At 38.0% G+C, this 22,217-nt stretch overlaps 2 protein-coding genes across 3 annotated transcripts; both read left to right on the forward strand.

Moving 5' to 3' along the window:
• Window positions 1–243: 243 nt before the first annotated feature.
• Window positions 244–10,039, forward strand: LOC111568424 (uncharacterized). The gene is made up of 7 exons (XM_035948047.2): window positions 244–732; window positions 915–1,220; window positions 2,115–2,426; window positions 2,904–2,963; window positions 3,910–3,996; window positions 4,836–4,885; window positions 5,215–10,039. Exons 1-7 carry the CDS (start codon window positions 693–695, stop codon window positions 5,479–5,481), a joined length of 1,122 nt encoding a protein of 373 aa, XP_035803940.2. The 5' UTR covers window positions 244–692; the 3' UTR covers window positions 5,482–10,039.
• Window positions 10,040–10,244: 205 nt separating this feature from the next.
• Window positions 10,245–20,906, forward strand: LOC111568417 (uncharacterized). Of its 2 annotated transcripts, none has more exons than XM_023270062.3 (8): window positions 10,245–10,381; window positions 12,581–12,814; window positions 15,225–15,545; window positions 15,714–16,031; window positions 17,969–18,025; window positions 18,181–18,276; window positions 18,670–18,725; window positions 19,866–20,906. In XM_023270062.3, the coding sequence occupies exons 1-8, from the start codon at window positions 10,342–10,344 to the stop codon at window positions 20,172–20,174; spliced, it is 1,431 nt and encodes a 476-aa protein (XP_023125830.2). In that variant the 5' UTR covers window positions 10,245–10,341; the 3' UTR covers window positions 20,175–20,906. The 2 variants fall into 2 exon arrangements, with proteins under 2 accessions (XP_023125830.2, XP_054866435.1); XM_055010460.1 differs by lacking the exon at window positions 19,866–20,906 and adding an exon at window positions 19,145–19,794.
• Window positions 20,907–22,217: the final 1,311 nt, after the last annotated feature.

Raw genomic sequence — 22,217 nt, forward strand, 5'->3', positions numbered from 1 at the left:
CAGAAACTGTCAAAACAGAAAGAATTGTCTAATGTATCATGAGTGACATAGTTAAAAATAACCAAAAAATTTGTGAAAACACTGACATTTTATCAAAATTATTTTAAACACCATGTTGCACTCAAAAAAATCACCAAAGAAAAGCCTTTTCGTGTAGAAAGCCAACAAGCCTGCCTTCCTCAGTGCAATGAGAAGCTGCAACCATCAGAATGTGATGAATATTTAGAGATGATTGAGCTGAACAGCAGGCTGTCCTTACACAGAACAGAGATTAGACTAATTAGACACAGGTTAGAGACAAATAAAAGAGACTGGCACGAAGATCAAATGCACATAATGAAAAAAACAAGCATGATTCAGAAATAGTACAGAGTTAAATAAGGTGATTGGAGATACGTGCAGCATGCTGAAATTCTATATATTGTGTCAGAGACTTCCTATTATTCAAGCTGTTTTTTCCCCTCATTCACACGCAACTTATTTCCTCTTTTCTGACAAAGAACATAACCAAGGTACAATGAGGAACGAGTTAGGTTCAAGAGAAAGAAGGTGAGGGCTGAACAGGGAAGAGTGGAATCTGTTTTGGTGACCGTCACAAATTGAGGAAACACAGAACACTGAAGACGAACCAACAGGAGGAAACCAGCTGCAGTTCAACCAGTCAGACTAAACCAGCATCCAAAACCAACAAAATGAAGAGTTGTCTGCTTGTCATCTTCTCACTGATGACAGGTAAATAGATCACTAACATTTTATTCCTCATATTACAGACTATATATATATATATATATATATATATATATATATATATATATATATATATATATATATATATATATATATACATGTATACACACACACACATTTGTTGGTTGATATATAAGTCTCCTAAAATATGTCTCTTCCATCTACAGGTATTAAAGCCTCAGATGAGGTGACAGTATGTGCACGAGGATGGATTCAATTCATCTGCAAATATCCTCAAGAAAATAAAAAATATCGGTCGGTCGAAGTATCAATTCCAAAAGGATGGCGTCTACAAACCCTTAAAACCAATGTATGGGAAAATATCGGCAGATTTTCACTGTACCATGACACTCTAAATAAAAGCCTGAGGGTGGCCATCAAACGTATTAAACGTTCTGACAATGGGGACTACAAGTGTACATTTCTCCCACCATCTAACGGTAAACATGGAAAGAAAATAGAGATTGATGATGGTAAGAAATCTTTTCTCAGAATTATCATCACTATTATTGTTAAGATTGTAGTTGTTGTTGTTGTTGTTGGTGTTTTTCTTCCTATTATTGTTACTCCACCAAGGAACGTGGCGGATTTATGTGACGATCAGCGTATGTTTGTACTTCTGTAAACCTGTCCGTCCGTCTGTCTGTCTGTTAGCAACATTACTCAAAACCAGACTAAGAGATTTGGATGAAATTTTGAGGGAAGGTCAGAAATGGCACAAGGACCAGCTCAATAGATTTTGGCTCATTAGATTTTAGAATAGCGGCACGGCATCATTGTCGCTATGACAAGTGAACGCTACGTCAGCTGCCTGCATCAATCCCCGCATCCCCACATATTTCAGTCACGCAATTCAGTATCAATACATAACGTACACATGCATAACGCATGCCTGTGCTCACACATCATTATTGCTTTATTGATTTAGATGGAGGGTAGATCCATATTAAATGGCCAGATTCCATGTTGCTGTGATTTCTGAATACACAAATTGATTACTAAGCAGCCTTGGTGGAGTACTCCTCAGTGCTTTTCTTGTTGTTTTTGTGGTTATTGTTGTTTTTGATATTATTTTAATTATTGTTGTCATTGCTGTTGTTATTTTTATTGTTGTTGCTGTTATGATTGTTATTGTCACTGTTATTGTTGTTATCATTGTTGCTATTGATGTTTTCGCTGTTGCTGTTACTGATATTGTGGTTGAAAGACATTTCAGTTAGAGTCCCAAGTTTTCTGAAATCCCAGAGTTTCTACTGACTTTCCCAATCCAAAAGACAAATGGACACCGGTTTGCTGCAAAGGACACAATACACGTACTAATACAATGTAAAGCACTCAAATTGTCCATTTTTTGGTTTTATTTACAGATATAAAACAATGCCGAGGACCAGTTATTTACACTGCAGGCATAACAGCTAACATCATCATCTCGTGTGACTCTAAACCACAGAAGCCCAATATTTTCTGCAAAGACATCGACTGTACCTCTGAGGATATTTTATCAAGCGAATCTTCTAGAAAGTCAAATGGGAGATTCATCTTCACACCCACAGCTGATGGCTTCAGCGTGTCCATCAGGAATGTGTCCTCACAGGATGCTGGATTCTACTGGTGTGGATTCGAGTCAGCTGACAGAACTTATAGAGTTTCACTCACAAAAGTACGGCTGGACGTTAAAAGTGAGTATCCGTTGTTAAGGTATGACTAAAAATAATTGCAATTTTTGAAAGCATTTTTTTCAATGAAGATAACATTAAATGAATGATAACTCCATTCTAGACATTGTTAATGTGGCAAATGACTGTTCTAGCTGGAAACGGCTGATTTTTAATGGAATATCTACATAAGGGTGAGTTTTCATGGAAAACATGAAATTGTCTGGGTGACCCCAAACTTTTGAATGATAATGTAAATGTAATGGAGGTTGTTGAAGCTAGTTTCTAGCGTTCATCACTGCTTATATATTTTCATGAAAGCAGGTGTGTGATGGCAACTTTTCCAAATATTTAAGAAGATTTTTTTCTCTCAGTTTCTACACTTTGATCCTCTATCTGTTATGGCAGCATGTTAAATTATCACTGCTTTCATGTATAACTTCACTGTCTTTGTGTTCCCAATGCTTCCAACAACACCCTCCATTATTCTGTCTGCATCAGAGCTTTCTACAGTGACATCTTCAACTTCCTCAACCACACCAACTACTGACAGGATTCAAGGTGAGAAAGTACTCCAGAAAGCTACAGCAAGAGTAGGAAGAAGAAGCTGTCTGTGTGACTGAAAAACATGTTTGTCTGTATATTCAATAATGGAGACAGTTCTGGACGGAATTTGTGTGTTTAAACTAGTGGTGGGATGTGATTTTTAAAAAATCATCCAACTAATTAGAGGCTTTGTAATTAATTAATCGCAATTAATCGCATTGTGTCAAATAGCAATATTTGACACAATAAGCAAAGATATAAATGCTGGTTGATGACTGAATGGATGAATAGACATCTATGTGAACTAAAACAACAAAAATGTTTGTTTCATTTCTATTTACATTTTTCATCTGTCTACTACATTCACAGATTACTGTGGAGTCCAATCATAGCGATTATATTCAACTTTTTGTAAACTCAAGCACTATCAGTGTCTTGACAAGTGGTGTATTCTGGGATGGCTACACCGTTTGCCAGTACCAGGACTGTCGTAGCTAACGTTAGCTCTGGTGCAAACAGCAACATGTTTTGCATTGAGGTGATAAGAAAACTCTTTGTTGCACAATTTGCACACAACCACATTTTTATCCAAGCTGCCATCAGGAAGATTTTTAAAGAAATCTTTCTGCCCAACAAGCTCAATGCGTCTCGTCTTCCTTCACTGTTCACCAAACTTTCTTGTGCTGACATCACTCAGTGTGTCTTGTGTAGCTTCTTCACGGCTGGAAAACAGACTTTAGGTTCATTAGCGCCACCTACTGGGCTAGAGTGTTTACCAGTGTTACTGGTGTGCCAGAAATTAGGGAACTGAGAAAGGTGTGATTAAATACATTGATTTTTTAACGCATTATTTTTTCTGTAATTAATCGAACATATGGTAACACATGTTAAATCCCCAGGCCTAGTTTAAACACATACAGTTGGCTGTTACTCATTCTTATCTCTGGGACTTTGTCTTCAGGTGGCTCTTGGTTAACTGCAGTCACAGCTGTGGCTGTTTGTGTAGCTGTGCTAGTTCTGGTGGTTGTTTTGGTCGTTGTCTACAAGCGTAAGTGTAACTTTTACCAAACACACAAATACACACTTTCTTTTTGGAGGCCAGCACACAGTAACTACATAAATGAATTGTTGCTGAATAAATATCAAGTCTCATACACTCAAATATTGAAATGTGTGGAAATTTGTTTAGTTTTCAGTGTGCGGACACAATTGTCAGATCATAAAACAATTCAATTCAATTCAATTAATTCAATTTTATTTATATAGCGCCAATTACAGTCAAATTGTCTCGAGACGCTTTACAGAACCCATATGCCTGAACCCCCAGAGCAAGCCAAAAGGAGACAGTGGCAGGAAAACACCCTTTTAACAGGGAAAAAAACCTCGAGTAGAACCCGGCTCTAATGTGGGGAAACCCATCTGCTGCTGGCCGGGTGGGTTGAGAGGGACAGAAGAGGTAGAGAGGTAGAGATAGAGGGATACAGATAGAGGGATAGAGGTAGAGGGGAAGAGGTAGAGGGATAGAGATAGAGGTGTAGAGGTAGAGATAGAGAGGTGGGGGGTGGGACACAAGGACCATAAAACACAGCCACACATCTGAAGCATCCAGCATCCAGCTCTGGGACCAGGGACACTCGGAGAAAGGACACAGAAAGAAACAGAGTGAATGTAATGCAATAATGGTATATATAGTAAATACATAGGTAGTTAGAGAAGGGCTCAGTGCATCCAGAGAGGTTCCCCAGCAGTCTAGGCCTATAGCAGCATAATAACTAAAGGCAAGCAGCTGTAACTGTCAGCTGTTGTTGTGAATAGTTCCTTTCCTTTTCTGTCAGTTTCTTCTCTCTCTCTCACCTTGCTATATATTTTTTTATTCTTCTGTGATAGGATTTGAGTGTTCAAATAACAGCACAGATGGAGACGCACCAAACAAAGAGGTAAATGCAGCATCCATACTTCCAGATGTATTCAAATACAGTTTAGTCATATGTGCATGATGCCACAGGGCTCAGTGTTACAGTATTAGCTACACATTAATTGCTAACATTAATTGAATACTTTTCAATGATCTATAATGTGTTACACAATGACAGAGGATCATAAAGACAGTTTGATGTCTTTTCTTTTTGATTATTTAGAGTTATGTATGTAAGCTGGCCTGCCACAGTTTATCAGTTCATAAAAGACGTCTGTCTTTGAGATCCTCACGATGTTCACTGCATGCTGGTTGGATCATCGATTATTTGTGTGTTGTTCATTCTGGAAGGCTGTCTATGAGGAGATACAAGAGTCCTCCCTGAAGTCAGACCCAGGAATTTCACTGAAAACAGTTTACATGACTGCCACCTTTCCCACAAACCCCGCTGCCTTTATGGATTACTCCACAGTCAACTTTCAGAATGGCTCTGGTGAAGTTACTGGTGACGTGTATTCTACAGTGTTGGACAGCAGCCAGCATCCCTCCTACTCCACAGTCAACCACCCATCCAGAGTTTCCAAGGACCCTTTCCACTCTACAGTCAAGCAGCACTGAAGAAAGCAAGTCCATTCATTTTTACTGTGCAGTCTTTTTGATTTTTTTCTTGCTAATTCTAAACCAGCACAAATATAGAACTTAAACAGATTTACTGATTGTTCATAATCAAGTAAAGCAGTAACTGATATTTGACACAGATGCGCATTTGCAGAAAAAATTAAAACTCAGAACGTCAGTTCCTGATAAGGGCTGATCACAGAAGTGATTAACTAAGAGGTATTGGCATAAACTCACCCACTTCACTGGCCTGAAGTTAGCGAGCCTCATACAAGTCTCTGTCACAGTGGTCCTTCACTAGCGAGACTCCCACAATGCTCTCTGCTAGTAAACATCTCCTCTGGTCAGTACAGGAATGAACTAGAAAAGCACTCAGAGAGTGCAGTCCTCCTCCAAGGCTGCTCATTCCCCCATATGGCATTGTGGGAAATGCAGCATTTGTTTATTAGTTATTGATGATCAGAAATCACGGCAGCAAAGAATGTGTCCATTTAATATAGATGTACCCACAAACACAATGACCTTGCGCTGAGCACATGCATGAGTTATGCATGTGTATGTTATGTACAGATACAAAATCGCATGATCTAAATATGTAGCAGGTGGCGGGAATTGATGGGACTCAGAAACATCCCCACAATTTAATCACTATTCCTTGGATCATTTCTGATGGATAAGTCCTGATAAGTCCTCAGTGGTGGATTTGTAGTAGGATCACAATCATGTGATCATCAGCAGGCAGCTGACGTAGCATTCACTTGTTGTCATGGTTACAGTGACGCCGTGACGCTATCTCACAACGATACAGAAATCTTTAACAAATCCATGGATCCAGACTATAAGCTGCATCACTGCCAAAATCTAATCACTTGGTCCTTGTGTCATTTCTCACCTTCCCTGAATGTTTCATCCAAATCTGTCAGTTCGTTTTGAGTAATGTTGCACACAGACAGACAGACAGACAGACAGATTAACCAACACTGATCATCACATAACTCCACCACGTTCCTTCACGGAGTAAAAACAGAGTGATATAATATGACAAACAAAACTCCTAAATACGAAACAAAAATAACAATTGGAGACAGAATTAACTCACTGAAGCAAATATATAACATCTAAACTAAATCGTATAAGTGAAATTTAAGAAGCCAGGAGAGTCGCATGGAAACTTCACACAGATAGGCGACAGTGCTAATCACTGCTCTTACCATCTAATATATCAGTGGAATCACATATTGATACAGTGGAGTGTGATGGAATACCAACTGGTGGATTTACTGTTGTTACTTAAACTCTGCAGTTAGGAAATCCGTCTGTCAGATTGTAGCTGTGCAGTTGAGGTTTAAAGCTGGATTTACAAGTAAGTGAAGAGGTTACATCGCACCTACAGTGTCTGGTCTGAAAGGAACTGCACATCTTGGTAATAGCATGTGGACACACTGAGCATCTCTGACGACAGGGGAAATTGCAGAAAGACTTTCAGCAGAACCTGTCAGAGCTGTTTACTGCAGTCATGTTCAGTCACTTCATATAGACACAGTGATTGCATGACAGTCATCTCCATTTAGTAATGAGACAAGATAAGATAAATTATCTAGTATCATGCAAACTGCAGTTCAATAAGTAGAGACCATCGTTCTGTATCACAAAGTAAATCTGGTAGAGGAGCACCATACAGGCTGATAAATAACATTTTTGTGAAATTTGACTCAGCTAATTTTAAAAACAACTATACTTGTGACCACTATAGATTCAGCTTAACTGCATCACTTCAGTTACAGTTTTTCTCAGTTGATAAGATACTGTTCCTGAAAAATAGCACACATTTCCCAACACTCTGCACACTGTTATTTTATTTGAACACAATTCACAAAGCACTGCACACTTGTGTCGAGTGCACTTTATTGTCAAAATTTGAACTTTGTTTTCAAAATTAAGACACACAAAGCAAAACTAGGACACTGCACTGCTAAATACAAAACACTCTTCTCTCACTGTGTTTTCACATGAAGTATAAAAAACCGATACAGTCCTCAAAAATGACAACTTAAACACAAATGCATCCTATAGATGAATCAGAGGTCATTGCAGTGCCTGACTGTACATTATAAAATAAAAATAATGTTAGACAACAAATACAGCACTGTATTGTCCACAGTACAGTATGCAGATATTTACACCACGTCTGCATCAATTCTTTCAGCCTGGTCAGACCTCAGGACCTCATCAACATCACAAGCTGTGTTTTCTATGGAAAGAAGGACCTAGTGTGTCTGATCCAGCCCTGATATGCATCAACAGAAACATCACCACATGCCAAGACCACTGATTGATGGAGATTTTCCCAAAGTATGGCTGCTGCTCATAGACCTTCCACCTCCATGTAGAGAAGAATTCTTCTATAGGATTCAGAAAGGGAGAATATGGAGGCAGAAAAACCACAATAACTTCAGGGTTCACACTGGACCATTCCTGAATCAATAGTCCTCTATGAAAACTAACATTGTTCCAGATGTATTCATGTGTATCATCAGAATCCAAGTGAAAAACTCTCTGGAACAAACACACACAAAACAAAGAAAAAGTCAGTCATGTACACTTTCTGTAACTTTACCAGCACTTGTGAACCAGAATGTTGCATTAGATTTTTTACAGTATTCTCAGAACATTTCTGACTGCTTGTATTGTTCCAGTATAAACATGTCACTGAAGTGACAAACAACATTTACATACATGTAAAGTAAACCACAGTAAACCTGAAACCATTTACTTTATTCATCCTTACCCTCTGATGACCTTAACAACAGATTATATTCTGAACAGCTAATTCTGCTTCCCAGCAGGTTTTATAGTGTGCAGTTCATTGGTAAAAGTGTTTTCAGCTTTGACTTGTTGTGTCTTAATTGTGACAGCAGTGTTGGAACAGTGTCCCAGTTCTGCTTCCTAGTGTTCACTTTTTGAAAAATGTGTGCTATGAGTGAAAAGTGTGTTCAAATGAGCAATAAACATGTTCAGTCTTTAGCAAAAAGAGTGCAAGAGTTTTGGAAACTGTGTGCAAACCATGAATAGTGTCCAAAATTTGGACAGCAGAGTCCTGTTTTTGAGAAATGTGTGCAGTCAGTTGGAGGCTGTGTGCAGTGGATGGAATTTAGTGTCTTATCAATTGAGAAAAACTGTAATAAGAAAAGCACTCAGAGAGCGTAGTAATCCTCCAAGGCTGCTCAGTTGCTGTATGATTTCTGATGGATATGTCCTGATAAGTCCTCAATGGTGGATTTGTAGTAGGATCACAATCATGTGATCATCAGCAGGCAGCTGACGTAGTGTTCACTTGTTGTCATGGTTACAGTGACGCCATGCTGCTATCTCGCAAGGATACAGAAATCTTTAACAAATCCATGGATCCAGACTATAAGCTGCATCACTGCCAAAATCTAATCACTTGGTCCTTGTGTCATTTCTGACCTTCCCTGAAAATCTGATGCAAATCCGTTGGTCTGTTTTGAGTAATGTTGCTAACAGACAGACAGACAGACAAACCAACATCAATCGTCACATAACTCCACACATTCCTTGGTGAAGTAACAATAGCAGGGTCCAGCTGCTAAAGCTAGATACTGCAGCTGATCTGTAATATTTAGATATTGGCAGACACTAATGTTAAATGACTCAGAGCAAAATAACAAGAAAAAAACTTGTCCTAATCAGTAGTTTGGTTGCAAAATAAAAAATACAGAATAACACAAAACTGTGTATTTGCTTTTTTTAACCTATGTTTACTAGAAAGAGAACTTTACAGTTCAAAGGCTGCTACCTGTGATATGGAACCAGTCAGATGGTGCTGAGGGCAGGATGTTGTTTAGGACTACAGACAGAGAGACAGCTACATCAGAGCCAAAGCCATTTTAAATGTATTTATTTTATCAGCAGCCATTTAAAACATTTCAAGGATGATGATCCCAGACATATTGAATATTTAATCCAATAATCAGTTGGAGCAACAATCAGTTCACCTCAACTTGATACCATCAAAGACATTAACCATTTCAACCAGTAATTTGGCATTCTTTTAGCACGTTTGGTCCTTTGTATTTACTTTTGCCTTTGCTGCCTCTGCACCATTATGATAAGGGGCTCATGGGGTTCAGGAGATGTAAGAGAGGTGTAAGATATCATTACATGAATACTGTGAATGAATAAATTGGACGATTAATTGACCTGAATTATTGTAATCTGAATTATTCTGTGTTGTAAACACTGAGCAGAAATACATTTTATCTGCAGAAATAATGAACCTACCTATTCCACTTTGGTCCTTTGATGCTGTCGAATGCTAAAGATGTATTCATTTCTACTAAAGTGACAACCACATTCATTACCTCATGGAGCTGTACTGTTTGTTTTGCATTAGTGTCTTTTCAGCTTCGATGCGATGACATCTGAATTCATCGAGAGACAGTATTTTACTGCAGTAGCTGGATGACGTAACTTTACCTAAATGTAATCTAAAAGTGTATTACAATTTATGAGTTCATCATTTCTTTGGTATGTAAATCTTCAGTTTTCAAAAAAAATGTGAATAAAGTTGTCAAACTGTTCATTTTACTTTTGATTTGCTGTGAAACATAACTATAAAGTTCAAATTAGGATTATTACATAAGATACCACTACAACATCGAGTGCCACTGTAACAAAGAAAGAAGGCGGGGGATTTGTAGGTGACCTAAAATACCACCTCAGGAAACACATTTGTGTGCAGACTGGAGCTGAGCCATACAGTGAAAGGAGGAACTGACTTTACCCACTGAAGAAAAATATCCTCACAGATTTCAAATTCCAGCATCCAAGACCAGCAAAATGAAGAGCTTTTTCCTTCTCATCCTCTCACTGATGACAGGTAAAACATAATTACTGTGTGACTGCTGCTATTAGACTCTAACAGATACTACTACAGCCCTGCTTTAAGGAATCCACTTGTTTCAGTACATCCTGTGGTGTAGTTTCAGCTGCTGCTCTTGAACGACCTTTTACTTTAACAAATGTGACAATAGCAGGCTTCCTGCAGCACTAGTTCACCAATTAAAAACCAAAATAGGATTTTAAAACGTAAACAAATACATACACTGTGATTCAAAAGTTTGGGGTCACTTACAAATGTCCTTATTTTTAAAAGAAAAGCAGTTTTTTTCAGTGAAGATACCATTAAATGAATGATAAATCCAGTGTAGACATTGTTAATGTGGTAAATGACTATTGTAGCTGGAAACAGCTGATTTTTAATGGAATATCTCCATAGGGGTACAGAGGAACATTTCCAGCAACCATCACTCCTGTGTTCTAATGCTACATTGTGTTAGCTAATGGTGTTGAAAGGCTCATTGATGATTAGAAAACCCTTGTGCAGTTATGTTAGAACATGGATAAAAGTGGGAGTTTTACTGGAAAACATGGAATTGTCTGGGTGACCCCAAACTTTTGAACGGTAGTGTATTTTCTGCATTTAATTCCCTCAAAAAATGCTCTGTCACACAGATAGTTTTTAATATTAAGTGAATATGCATCAATGAAAGCCGATGGTTTGAATCGAATGCAACCTACATTTCTTTTCTCGCAAGTCATGGTCTTTTTTAACTATAAAATGGACCATCTGGTATAATATTACAGCATCTATGGCCTATATATGTTAAGGGACATAATATTTTTTTAAAAAGCACATCTAGCTGCATTAACAGTAGCAGCAATATTTTTGTGAAAATGTTACAACAGAAGTATGAGAGACAATGCAGTTAATGCAAGTGATTAAACAACACAAGATGCTTTCATGTTTTATTAGGACTCCTTTACTCTTGAAAGAAATTTCTTCATTTGAATTATAAAGACCCAACACTGACTGCTTGAGATAGGGACGGCTGTGAAAACAACAATACAACAGGAAGTATTTTAGTGTTGCATAATTAGAAAATTATTACAATCATGTTAATATTGTGATTTTTCCTGATTTTTCATTGCCTTTAGGGGCAAAATATTTTTATTACATTTTGACATTTAAATAAACTGATTGCTGCTTGAACTCCTATGCTGTGCTACATTCCCATTAATGTACACATCTGCATCCATCCTAAAATAAAATTCTTCTTCACCTTAGTTCAGTGCATCTACAGCAGGCCAGATAGAATGAAAATTGTATTTAAAACACCTCACTCACTGAACATCTGTTTGCAGACAACAGTTTCCTGATGCTGACTACATACAGGCTATAATAGACACTAGAGGTCAGCCTCTAGTCTCCATCAGTTCCTGCAGCACTGCAGCTCTGACAGGTGTTGGAAGAAAATTTATTTTAAAAAGAAGGAAATGAGGCATTCTAATGTCAGATTTACACGAGCTGAAAAGTGACTTCATCTACATGAACTGTTTTCTGTGGGAAGAGCATTTTAAATGGTGGTATTGGAGTTGATCATGTATATTTAATTATTCACTCATCCATCCATTATCTATACAACACTTAATCCTCATCAGGGTCATGGGGGGCTGGAGTCTATCCCAGCTAATTTAGGGTGGATTCAGGAGACACCTGGACAGGTAACAGTCTATCACAGGTTCACCTGGACAGGTAACAGTCTATCACAGGGCTACACATAGAGACAAACAATAACACTTACATTCACACCTACAGACAATTTAGAATCACCAGTTAACCTCAGCATGTTTCTGGACTGTGGGAGGAAGCTGGAGAACCTGGAGAAAACCCACATATGTACAGGAGAACATGGAGACTCCATGCAGGAAGATCCTGTTAATACCAGGATGTGAGTCAGGGATCTTCTATGCAAGGTGACAGTGTGAACCACCAAGCCACTGTGCAGCCCCATATTTAATTATGAGAGGCCAAAATAGTGACGGTTATTAATATTCATTTAGTTGTGCAGCCCGAGTGTTGGTCTCCTACTGACTGATGCTTGAATGCATTCATGGGCCTGGTTAAAGGACACTACAGTGGTGCTGGTCAATGGAATGAAATCTCTTTTAGGAAACTACTGAAAAGGTTTTTCAGACGACTGACATGATGTGAATATTTGCCTTTGTCTGTGTTCAGGTTGGGAGGTGCGGTCAAAGGAATGCAGAGACGGATCATCTAAATTCATATGCGCATATCCTAAAACCAACGGAAAATATCAAATGACTCCAAGAGATCATCACTGTGACAAACAGCCAGACAAAATAAGAACTCTGAAGGTGATCGTCAAGCAACATGGGGACTTATGGAAGCACCAATGCAACTCACAGTCTAGTTCATCACCTGAGACAGTGGAGCTGAAATTTGAAGTTGGTAAGAGGTGCTTATTTTCTATTAATTTCATTTAAAATTATAACTAAAATTAACAACACAGCACAGATCAAATAAACAAAAAATTAACTTAAATTTAAAGAAAGTAATAACTTCAGTCATTTTGTTTGATTCCATTTTTCCAAATAGATTTTAAATATCATTTTGACATTTCTTCTTCACTGAGTAAAGCTGCAATGATGAATCCACTGACTGTCATTAGATGTAGTCCTACAGCAGTCATTTCTCTTCCAAAAAAGGGGAGAAATTAAATCAATTTCTAGCCAAATTCAAATCCACAAAAATCTCAATTTAATGGTGACATACATGGTAAGGCCTTGTCTGATAATCAGTTTAGTTTATTATGCAATCCAACATTCAGCATTTTTTGATGATCAATATTGGGTTTTTTTTGTTTGGTTTTGTTTTAACTGATTCCCAGTGAAGTTATTAATTTAAAAATGTGCTAATTGTCTGTGATGCAGCTGATTCTTGCCTGCAGAACTATCAGACTGGTTGAACAACGTAAAATCTTATCAACACTAGTTGATATTCACTGAAAAGTTCTCTGTTGATTAAATATATGCAAAGAAAGGCTTTTCAGCACAGTTTTGGGTTATTCCATATTTTAACACCAAGACTTTTATTTTTAACCATTAATGTACATACACACGTGGTCAAAATAGTTGGTACCCCTCAGTTAATGAAAGAAAAACCCACAATGGTCAAGAAAATAATTTCAATCTGACAAAAGTAATAATAAATAAAAATTCTATGAAAATTAACCAGTGAAAATCAGACATTGCTTTTGAACCATGGTTCAACAGAATTATTTTAAAAAATAAACTCATGAAACAGGCCTGGATAAAAATGATGGTACCCCTAGAAAAGACTGAAAATAATGTGACCACAGGGACATGTTCAATCAAGGTGTGTCCTCTAATTAGCATCACAGGTGTCTACAAACTTGTAATCAGTCAGTCGGTCTATTTATAGGGTTACAGTAGTCACTGTGCTGTTTGGTGACATGGTGTGTAGCACACTAAACATGGACCAGAGGAAGCCAAGGAGAGAGTTGTCTCAGGAGATTAGAAAGAAAATTATAGACCAGCATGTTAAAGGTAAAGGCTAGAAGACCATCTCCAAGCAGCTTGATGTTCCTGTGACTACAGTTGCACATATTATTCAGAAATGTAAGATCCATGGGACTGTAGCCAACCTCCCTGGATGTGGCTGCAGGAGGAAAACTGATGACAAATGGAAGAGACGGATAATATGAATGATAAGAAAAGAGCCCAGAACAACCTCTAAAGACATTAAAGGTGAACTCCAAGGTCAAGCTACATCAGTGTCAGATCACACCATCCGTCATTGTTTGAGCCAAAGTGGACTTGATGGGAGACGACCAAGGAGGACACCATTGTTGAAAACAAATCATAAAAAAGCCAGACTGGAATTTACCAAACTGCATGTTGACAAGCCACAAAGCTTCTGGGAGAATGTCCTATGGACAGACGAGACAAAAGTGGAACTTTCTGGCACATCAGCTCTATGTTCACAGATGCAAAAATGAAGCATATGAAGAAAAGAACACTGTCCCTACTGTGGAACATGGAGGAGGTTCTGTTATGTTCTGGGGCTGCTTTGCTGCATCTGGTACAGGGTGTCTGGAATCTGTGCAGGTACAATGAAATCTCATGACTATCAAGGTATTCTAGAGAGAAATGTGCTGCCCAGTGTCAGAAAGCTTGGTCTCAGTCGCAGGTCATGAGTCTTACAACAGGATAATGAGCCAAAACACACAGCTAGAAACAGCCAAGAATGGCTAAGAGGAAAACATTGGACTATTCTGAAGTGGCCTCTATGAGTCCTGATCTAAATCCTATTGAACATCTGTGGAAGGAGCTGAAACATGCTGTCTGGAGAAGGAACCTTCAAACCTGAGACAACTGGAGCAGTCGGCTGATGAGGAGTGGACCAGAATACCTGCTGAGAGGTGCAGAGTCTCACTGACAGTTACACAAATGGTTGGATTGCAGTGATTGCCTCAAAAGGTTGTGCAAGAAAATATTAAGTTAAGGGTACCATCATTTTTGTCCAGGCCTGTTTCATGATTTTATTTTTTAAAATAATTCTGTTAAACCACAGTTCAAAAGCAATGTCTGATTTTCATTGGTTAATTTTCATAGAATTTTTATTTATTATTACTTTTGTCAGATTCAAATTCTTTCTGTGAATGTTGTGGGTTTTTCTTTCATTAACTGAGGGATACCAACAGTTTTGTCCACGTGTGGATATCAGTTCTAACATCAGTTATCCACCCACTTGTGTGATGATATACATTTCAGCCATGTGTTAGTACAGTATTACGTTGCTTAATTAAGCATGTTTTATTTGTCTGTTTTATTTACAGACGACGAATGCCCAAAAGGTGTAAAGTATCATCTCTTCAGCGGAGCTAAAACCACCATCACATGTGATCACTCAGGAAGCAAAGACAAGTCAATGTTTTTCTGCAAAGACATCCGTTCCACCTGTGAAGATATTTTATCAAGAAACTCTTCTCTGACGTCAAATGGGAGATTCACAATCTCAGACACAGCTCGTGGCGTCAGTGTGTCCATCAGGAATGTGTCCTCACAGGATAACGGTGTCTACTGGTATGGAGTGAAGTCAGGTCAGAAAGAGAAAATACAGACAGTGTCACTCACAAAAGTAAGACTGATGTTTAAAAGTAAGTAGTTCACATCTTCAACCTCTGAAGTTTTATCATTTATATATAATGTCATATATATATATATATATATATATATATATATATATATATATATATATATATATATATATATATATATATATATATATATATATATATATACAAATATATAATTGTTTCCTACAGATATTACGTTCTTCACACGATACCCAACTGCTGGACAGAACTTCACATACTGGTGCAGTTACAAGGAGATTCGTTTAGGCAGGCACTTGACAAAATTTATCTGTAAGGGAAAAAGTCCATCTGAGTGTGAAGTTCTAGCAACAACCAAGGGGCCTCATCTGAACACAAGGTTTTCCATGTTCGATGACAAAGCAAAGACAAAAATCACCATAAGCGTAACAGAAGTAACAACAAATGACACTGGGACTTACTGGTGTGGAGTACAAAAATTTGACCCACAAAGCAGAGAGGAGTTCCTCCACAAATTCTTCATGAATGGTGAGTCATGACATTTTACTGTGTGGATGTTATTGGACCCTGATACACTTTGCACAGAGGCAATTATCGACTGGCAACCATGCAAGAAAAACTGCTGAATATTTGTTTTATTTTTGCTTTAACCCTCTGAACCCCAAAACCTGCTGGAAGGTTTGAAAGGCATGATGTCTTTTTTGTTTTTAATTATACAATTTATCAGAATGAGAAACTATAAGTACTTAAAGAACCATTGGATTTTGAACTAGTCTTCAGTACTTTTGTGTGATGGGCCATTCAGTCAGGAAACGTAACCAAATCTAAGGTTAAATAATATTTCATCAACGTGACTTTGGTCGACTTGTTTCATAATTTGTAAGAAATAAACCATTCGTACCAGATTGGGTAAAAAAAAACAAGAAAAACAACAACAGCTGGACACACGTTTTATCGTGACTTTATTCTGCTGAAAGGCATGTTGTCCTTCAAGAAAACACCAAAATTACACCATTTATCAGAGCCAGAAACTATATAAACATCTCAGAAAGAAGCATCAGATTTTTTTTACTTTTCACCTGTTGAACTACTCATCTCTGATGTGCCGTACAGTTGGAAAACCTCAGAGTCAATTCTACATGTATCATTTAACCCTTTGATGCCCAACATGGGTCAAAAGTGACACAAATCCATTAGAATATCAATATCTTTTGACTCACACTGTGCATTAAAGGCTTAACAATGTGCCATTAATTAACTGTTTCCACCAGATTCTGCAAAAACTAAAAATTCTGTTCGCCTTTTTGCACTTGTGAAGCCATTAGTGTTTTAGCTGCAACCGACAGTAAAGTGACAAAGATTCAGAGACTTTTTGACTGAACTCCAGCCTGTGTTCACAGTTCTCACTACTTGTAGCCACAGTTGTGTTGTTTCCTCACAGGTGCAGCACTTCATACTGTACCGAATAATGAGCCCACAGTGACTAAAAACATGAAACTGGAGCAGAAAAAACCCATAAACTCCTTGGGATTCAAAGGGTTAAATGAATAGTGGTGTTTGCTGTGCAACAGAAAGCAATGAACTCCTGCAAACTGCTGTTCAAGATGCAAATCGGTTTAACATGAAACGAGGATGTGGTGGTTCGAAACTCAACGTGTGGTAAAACAGGAAGTTGTTACATGAAAACAAGTGAACTTTTTATGCTTGAGAGGAACTATCATGTCAAAACCAGATTTTAATTTTAAATATTTAAACTAGAACTCTATTTTTACCTTCATCAAAGACTGTCGTCTTACAATGACTAAATATTTCCACAGCGTGCTTCATCACACAATGCTTAATCTTCATTTTATAACAACTTTTCTAACTCTGCATCAATGATTCAGTGTTTTCTCAATACAAACATACAGCATTTACTGCCTTTGAAGCAGGCACGGGCCAAACTATTGCAAAAATGTTTCATTTTAGCCAAAATTGACTTTGACTGTATTTCTATTATTTATCAAGTCACATAGGCCATAATTTCAAACACAACTATGAAAAACACACAAATGTATAAGCATTTAAAAGCACAATGGTTCTGTTTGAGTGTCCCAGTGAGCTATGAATGTGTGACACTGAGCCAGCAAGAACAATATCAGCCTTCTGCAACAAAAACAGCTTGAAAGAATTTACTCCGATTCAATTTTATGTGCAGGACTGATCTGTATTTTTATAAATTTGTATTGTGTTTATATTCAACATGTGCTTTAGTCTGTGCAAGGAAGAGTTAGCAGTGAAAGCAGAAGCATATTTATTTAAATTAACAAACATGTCAGAGGGACAAAGGGAGAACTAAAAAATAAAGTAGTTTTTTCAATTTTTTTCAAAAAATGTTTTAAAAATTGCTCTTTTTGATTTCTAATTTTATAGTAGATTTTAAATGATTTATTATCTAACTCAAATGTAAATTTGTTTGCTTTCAGTATCATCAGCAACATCCACAGCTCCTGTACCTGCAACTGTACCTCCTCAGAGTCATGGTAAGAGTAGATTTAGCAGTGGAAAACTGGTATTGCGCTGTATAACATTCATTTTCTATAAGTTGTTGGTAAACTTGTCAGCGCAGAGTGGGGTGGATGATAATGTCGTGTTGACTGTGCTGGATCATTTCTTTCCTGTGTGGTTTGTCTTGCAGATAGATTTCAGTTTATCTTTGCTGTGATCTCCTGTGTAGCTGTGCTGCTGATGCTGCTGATGCTGTTTGTAGCACTTCTGATCTTTATCTACAAACGTAAGAACATTTAGTATTTATTTGTATGACATGCACACATACAGGCATGCTGCAGTTACACACAACACCACACTCACACAACTTCCCAGTCTTGTACAGGTTATGTGGAAAATAAGCCGTTGCAGACAGTGTTATGACGTTAGCAGTGTCTAGAGAGGACTTTTTTCAAGTCTGGAGGTTGATCATCTTTCATAATTTGTGGGGTATTTGAAGTGAAAGTTATAGATTTTTAAAAAAAACAGACTGAAAAATGATCTGTAGGCTTTAGCTGGTGGTAAATGAAGTAGACAAAAAAGTAGCTGTTGCTCAGTTTGATGAAAAGGGGTGAAATGAGTCAACTTGGTGGCTTGTTTGTTTATTGTTTACTTTTTTCTTTGTTTATGCTTTTGGCAGGATGGTCAGCTCCAAAACACAACACAAATGCAGCAGCAGAAATGTATCCCAAAGAGGTTAGTGTGTAAAATGCATTGTGGCTAGCAGCGTGGAAGAATGACGCATTGGCTTTCACGAACACTGCCCTGAGCAGGTGCTTTAACATTTTATATACACTACTGGTCATAAGTTTTAGAACACCCCAATTTTTCAATTTCTAATTGAAAATCAAGTAGTTCAAGTCCAATGAAGAGTTTGAAATGGTACAAAAAGAACTGCCAGAGGGTAAAAAAAAAAGGTAAGGTTACCCAAAACTAAAAAAAAATGTTCATTTCAGGATTATACAAAAAGGCCTTTTTCAGCGAACTAGAAATAGATTAACAACTTAAAGCTGTTCGGCAGCAATGGAGGTTGATCAAGCCTTGAAAGTTGGTGCTATCAAATCCTACAGGTGTCCCAACTTTTCTAGATTCCTTCTAACCTCCTCTGTCTGCAGACATCAGGAGGGAGCTCAGAGTAGAGCTGCTGCTTCTTCGCATCAAAAGGAGCCAGTTGAGGTGGTTTGGAGATCTGATTCCGATGCCTCTGGAAAAACTTCCTTTGGAGATTTTCCGAACATGTCCGCCTGGCAGGAGACTACAGGGCAGACCCAGAACTTCCTGGAGGGATTATATATCTTGTCTGGCCTGGGAATGCCTCAGGATTCCCCCAAGAAGACCTGGAAAGCATTGCTGAGGGGAGGGACGTCTGGAACGACCTGCTTCGCCTGCTGCCTCCGCGACCCGGCCCAAGATAAATGGAAGAAAATGGATGGATTGATGGAAATAGATTTTTTTTTTCAAACTTCATTTGTTTATTTGTTCTATGCTTTCATTTTAGAGTACAATGAGACATTAACATGCAGAATTTCCAACAAAAAATTGGAAAAATTGGGGTGTTCTACAACTTTTGAATGGTAGTGCACATTTATTATGTGTGTGTGTGTGTGTGTGTGTGTCTGTGTGTGTGTGTGTCTGTGTGTGTCTGTGTGTGAGTGTGTGTGTGTGTAGGTATATGGCGGCTGTATGGTGTATTGATCAGTACTGTACTCAGTAAAAACCTGGAATTCAAGTTGTCAGCTATTAAACAGTTTGTCATTTAATTGTATCTAAATTGTACAATGACTACAGTTTTTAATAGACACTGCTCACACTGTATTTTTCACTCTTCTCTGAAAGAATAATATCATTGAAGAGATTCAGGAGCGCCTCCAGATTCCAGACTCAGAAAATGAAATGAATACAATTTACGTCACTGCCAACCTTCCTGCAAACCCGACTCCCTCACTGCACTACTCCACCATCCACTTTCAAAGCAGCCCTGACAGAGCTGGAAGAGAGGCGCTGATCCCCAAACCGAGCTCCTCTGCCTGCCAATACTCCACTGTTAAGTGCAGCCGAAGTCCAACCGACTCGGCTGTGAGTCAACCATCAGGACCTACAGGGGAACCGCTCTACTCAACAGTCAACAAACTGAGGAAACAGTGAGCATAGACCAGCTCTGTAAGGAATTTATAACGTTTACAATATGTATGGTGGGAAATTCAGGTGTGGAAAAAAAGGCTATAAAAAGAAGTTACATTTTGGCAGCTGGGAAAAAAAGTTGTAAAATGAAAAGCAAAAATTGTGTGAAGTGACAGATTTTTTATGTGTATAGGAATCATTAATAACAGACACTGTGATGGGAGTTTGACCTGTAATGACGATGAATCCGTAAACTTTACTTGTAATTGAAGTTCAGTATTCAAGCCTCGATAATGCTGCAGCATTACCAATTTTAGTGACAAATGCAGAAAGAACTAAAGGTTTAAAAGTGTGGTTACTGTCATTTGCTTTTCAATTAGACTCTGTGTCTGAAATATTCCTTTGTCAAATATAAAAGTGTCTTTAATCACTTGCTCTTGAATGTAGAGTTGTTTTGCTGCTACTGTGTTCCTACTGTGTGGACAGTTTACATGTACTTCCTGTGAAAACCACAGCTATTTCTGAACATTAGATAGACTGAGCTACACGTACAAAACCATCTGTCTTTCTATATCAGCTCGTCCTTGGTTGTACTCAAACCCACACCTCCAAGTTTCCCCACATTTAGGTTATTTCCTCTGTCAGGGTTACGACCTCATTTATTGTCACATTGAACTTTCAGTGGCTGTCTCTTTAAAGGTGCATAAGATGCTGCATTTCAGTTCTATTAAAGGAAAAGTCTGTGATAATCCAGTACATATAGCTGTCCGTTCTATGTGTGCAGTAGGGCAATATTCAAGCAAAGAAATTGTACATACTCTTCAACCAATCGATCGGTCGCACGGTGGGAAAAAATGCACATTATCTTGAGATAAACTAAGTAGGCCTGAGTGTTCTCTATCTGCTTGCCCTATTAGCCCAAATAGATTATAAATCAACATAAAAAGTGAATATTTTCAGTATATTAAATCAGCTTAACCTGTGGATACGGGTACATGCTAACTATCTGAGTGTGCTAACAAGCTAAATATATCCACGCTTTCTTCAGAAAAGGGTTAGAAATTACAAATGATACCCTACTGAAACCCACGCAGATTTGGCTAAAATTAACCTGTTAAGAGATTCAGTATACCACTTCTAGTAAATTGTCTTAATTATCCAAAAGTAAATGCCATAGAACTGGTGCTCTCTCAAGAAAGCTGCAATTTATATTCAAATAGTGCTTCTTCCATTCTACAGTGACATCATTCAAAAGGTGCTTCTTCAATTGTCTAATACAGATTTTTTTTTTTCAGTTGTTCAGGTCATCCAGAGCTGGTACAGTTTAATTTAGTTCACTGTGTAATACTTGCTCAAAACAAAATATACCTGTAATCAAAATGAGGAATGCAGCATCTGTAAATCCAAACCCTGGGATGGTTCCTCGGCTGCTTCATGTGTAGCAGCAGTCCTTTTGTTTTCTTACCCACAAAAGCCTCTCTCATCTTCTCAAAAAAATCAGCATATTGTGAGGTATAACTGTCATTATTATGTAGTTATCAACTGGTTTCACACAACACTGACAGTGAGACTTAAAAAGGGGGAACTATGTTAAAGTAATAAGCTGCAATTAGAAGTCTATTAGTTGAATCATCAACTATTTCATAATTAAAGTCAGTTTCCTTTTAAAATGGCATTATCAATTATGAATTGGACTGTAGACCACTGGTAGGGCATAATAAAACATCTACACATGTCACCTTGGTCTGTGGGACATTTTATTATATTTTCTGGCATTCTGTTATCTAAATAATCAATAACTCTAGCCCTGGTACTGGAAGTGTCTCCAAAAGCCAACACAGCTTCTGTTACCATGACAACCACCACTGTTTAACAGTAATTGGAGTATATCCCAGCTGACTTAGGTGAAGGCAGGAGACACCCTGGACCAGTAACAGCCTATCACAGGGCTACATATAGAGAGACTAGAGAGACAGGCAACCAACACGCTCACATTCACACCTACAAACAAATTAGAATCACCAGTTAACCTCAGCATGTCTTTAGACTGTGGGAGGAAGCTGGAGA

Source organism: Amphiprion ocellaris, chromosome 5 (assembly GCF_022539595.1).
Source record: "Amphiprion ocellaris isolate individual 3 ecotype Okinawa chromosome 5, ASM2253959v1, whole genome shotgun sequence".
Lineage (NCBI taxonomy): Eukaryota > Metazoa > Chordata > Actinopteri > Pomacentridae > Amphiprion > Amphiprion ocellaris.

Coding starts and splice junctions, on each gene's coding strand:
- LOC111568424 (XM_035948047.2), top strand. CDS start 693: ATGAAGAGTTGTCTGCTTGTCATCTTCTCACTGATGACAG. Junction 2,427..2,903: donor AGTACGGCTGGACGTTAAAA/GTGAGTATCCGT, acceptor TGTCTGCATCAG/AGCTTTCTACAGTGACATCT. Junction 4,886..5,214: donor GAGACGCACCAAACAAAGAG/GTAAATGCAGCA, acceptor TCATTCTGGAAG/GCTGTCTATGAGGAGATACA.
- LOC111568417 (XM_023270062.3), top strand. CDS start 10,342: ATGAAGAGCTTTTTCCTTCTCATCCTCTCACTGATGACAG. Junction 15,546..15,713: donor AGTAAGACTGATGTTTAAAA/GTAAGTAGTTCA, acceptor TGTTTCCTACAG/ATATTACGTTCTTCACACGA. Junction 18,277..18,669: donor TCTGATCTTTATCTACAAAC/GTAAGAACATTT, acceptor TGCTTTTGGCAG/GATGGTCAGCTCCAAAACAC.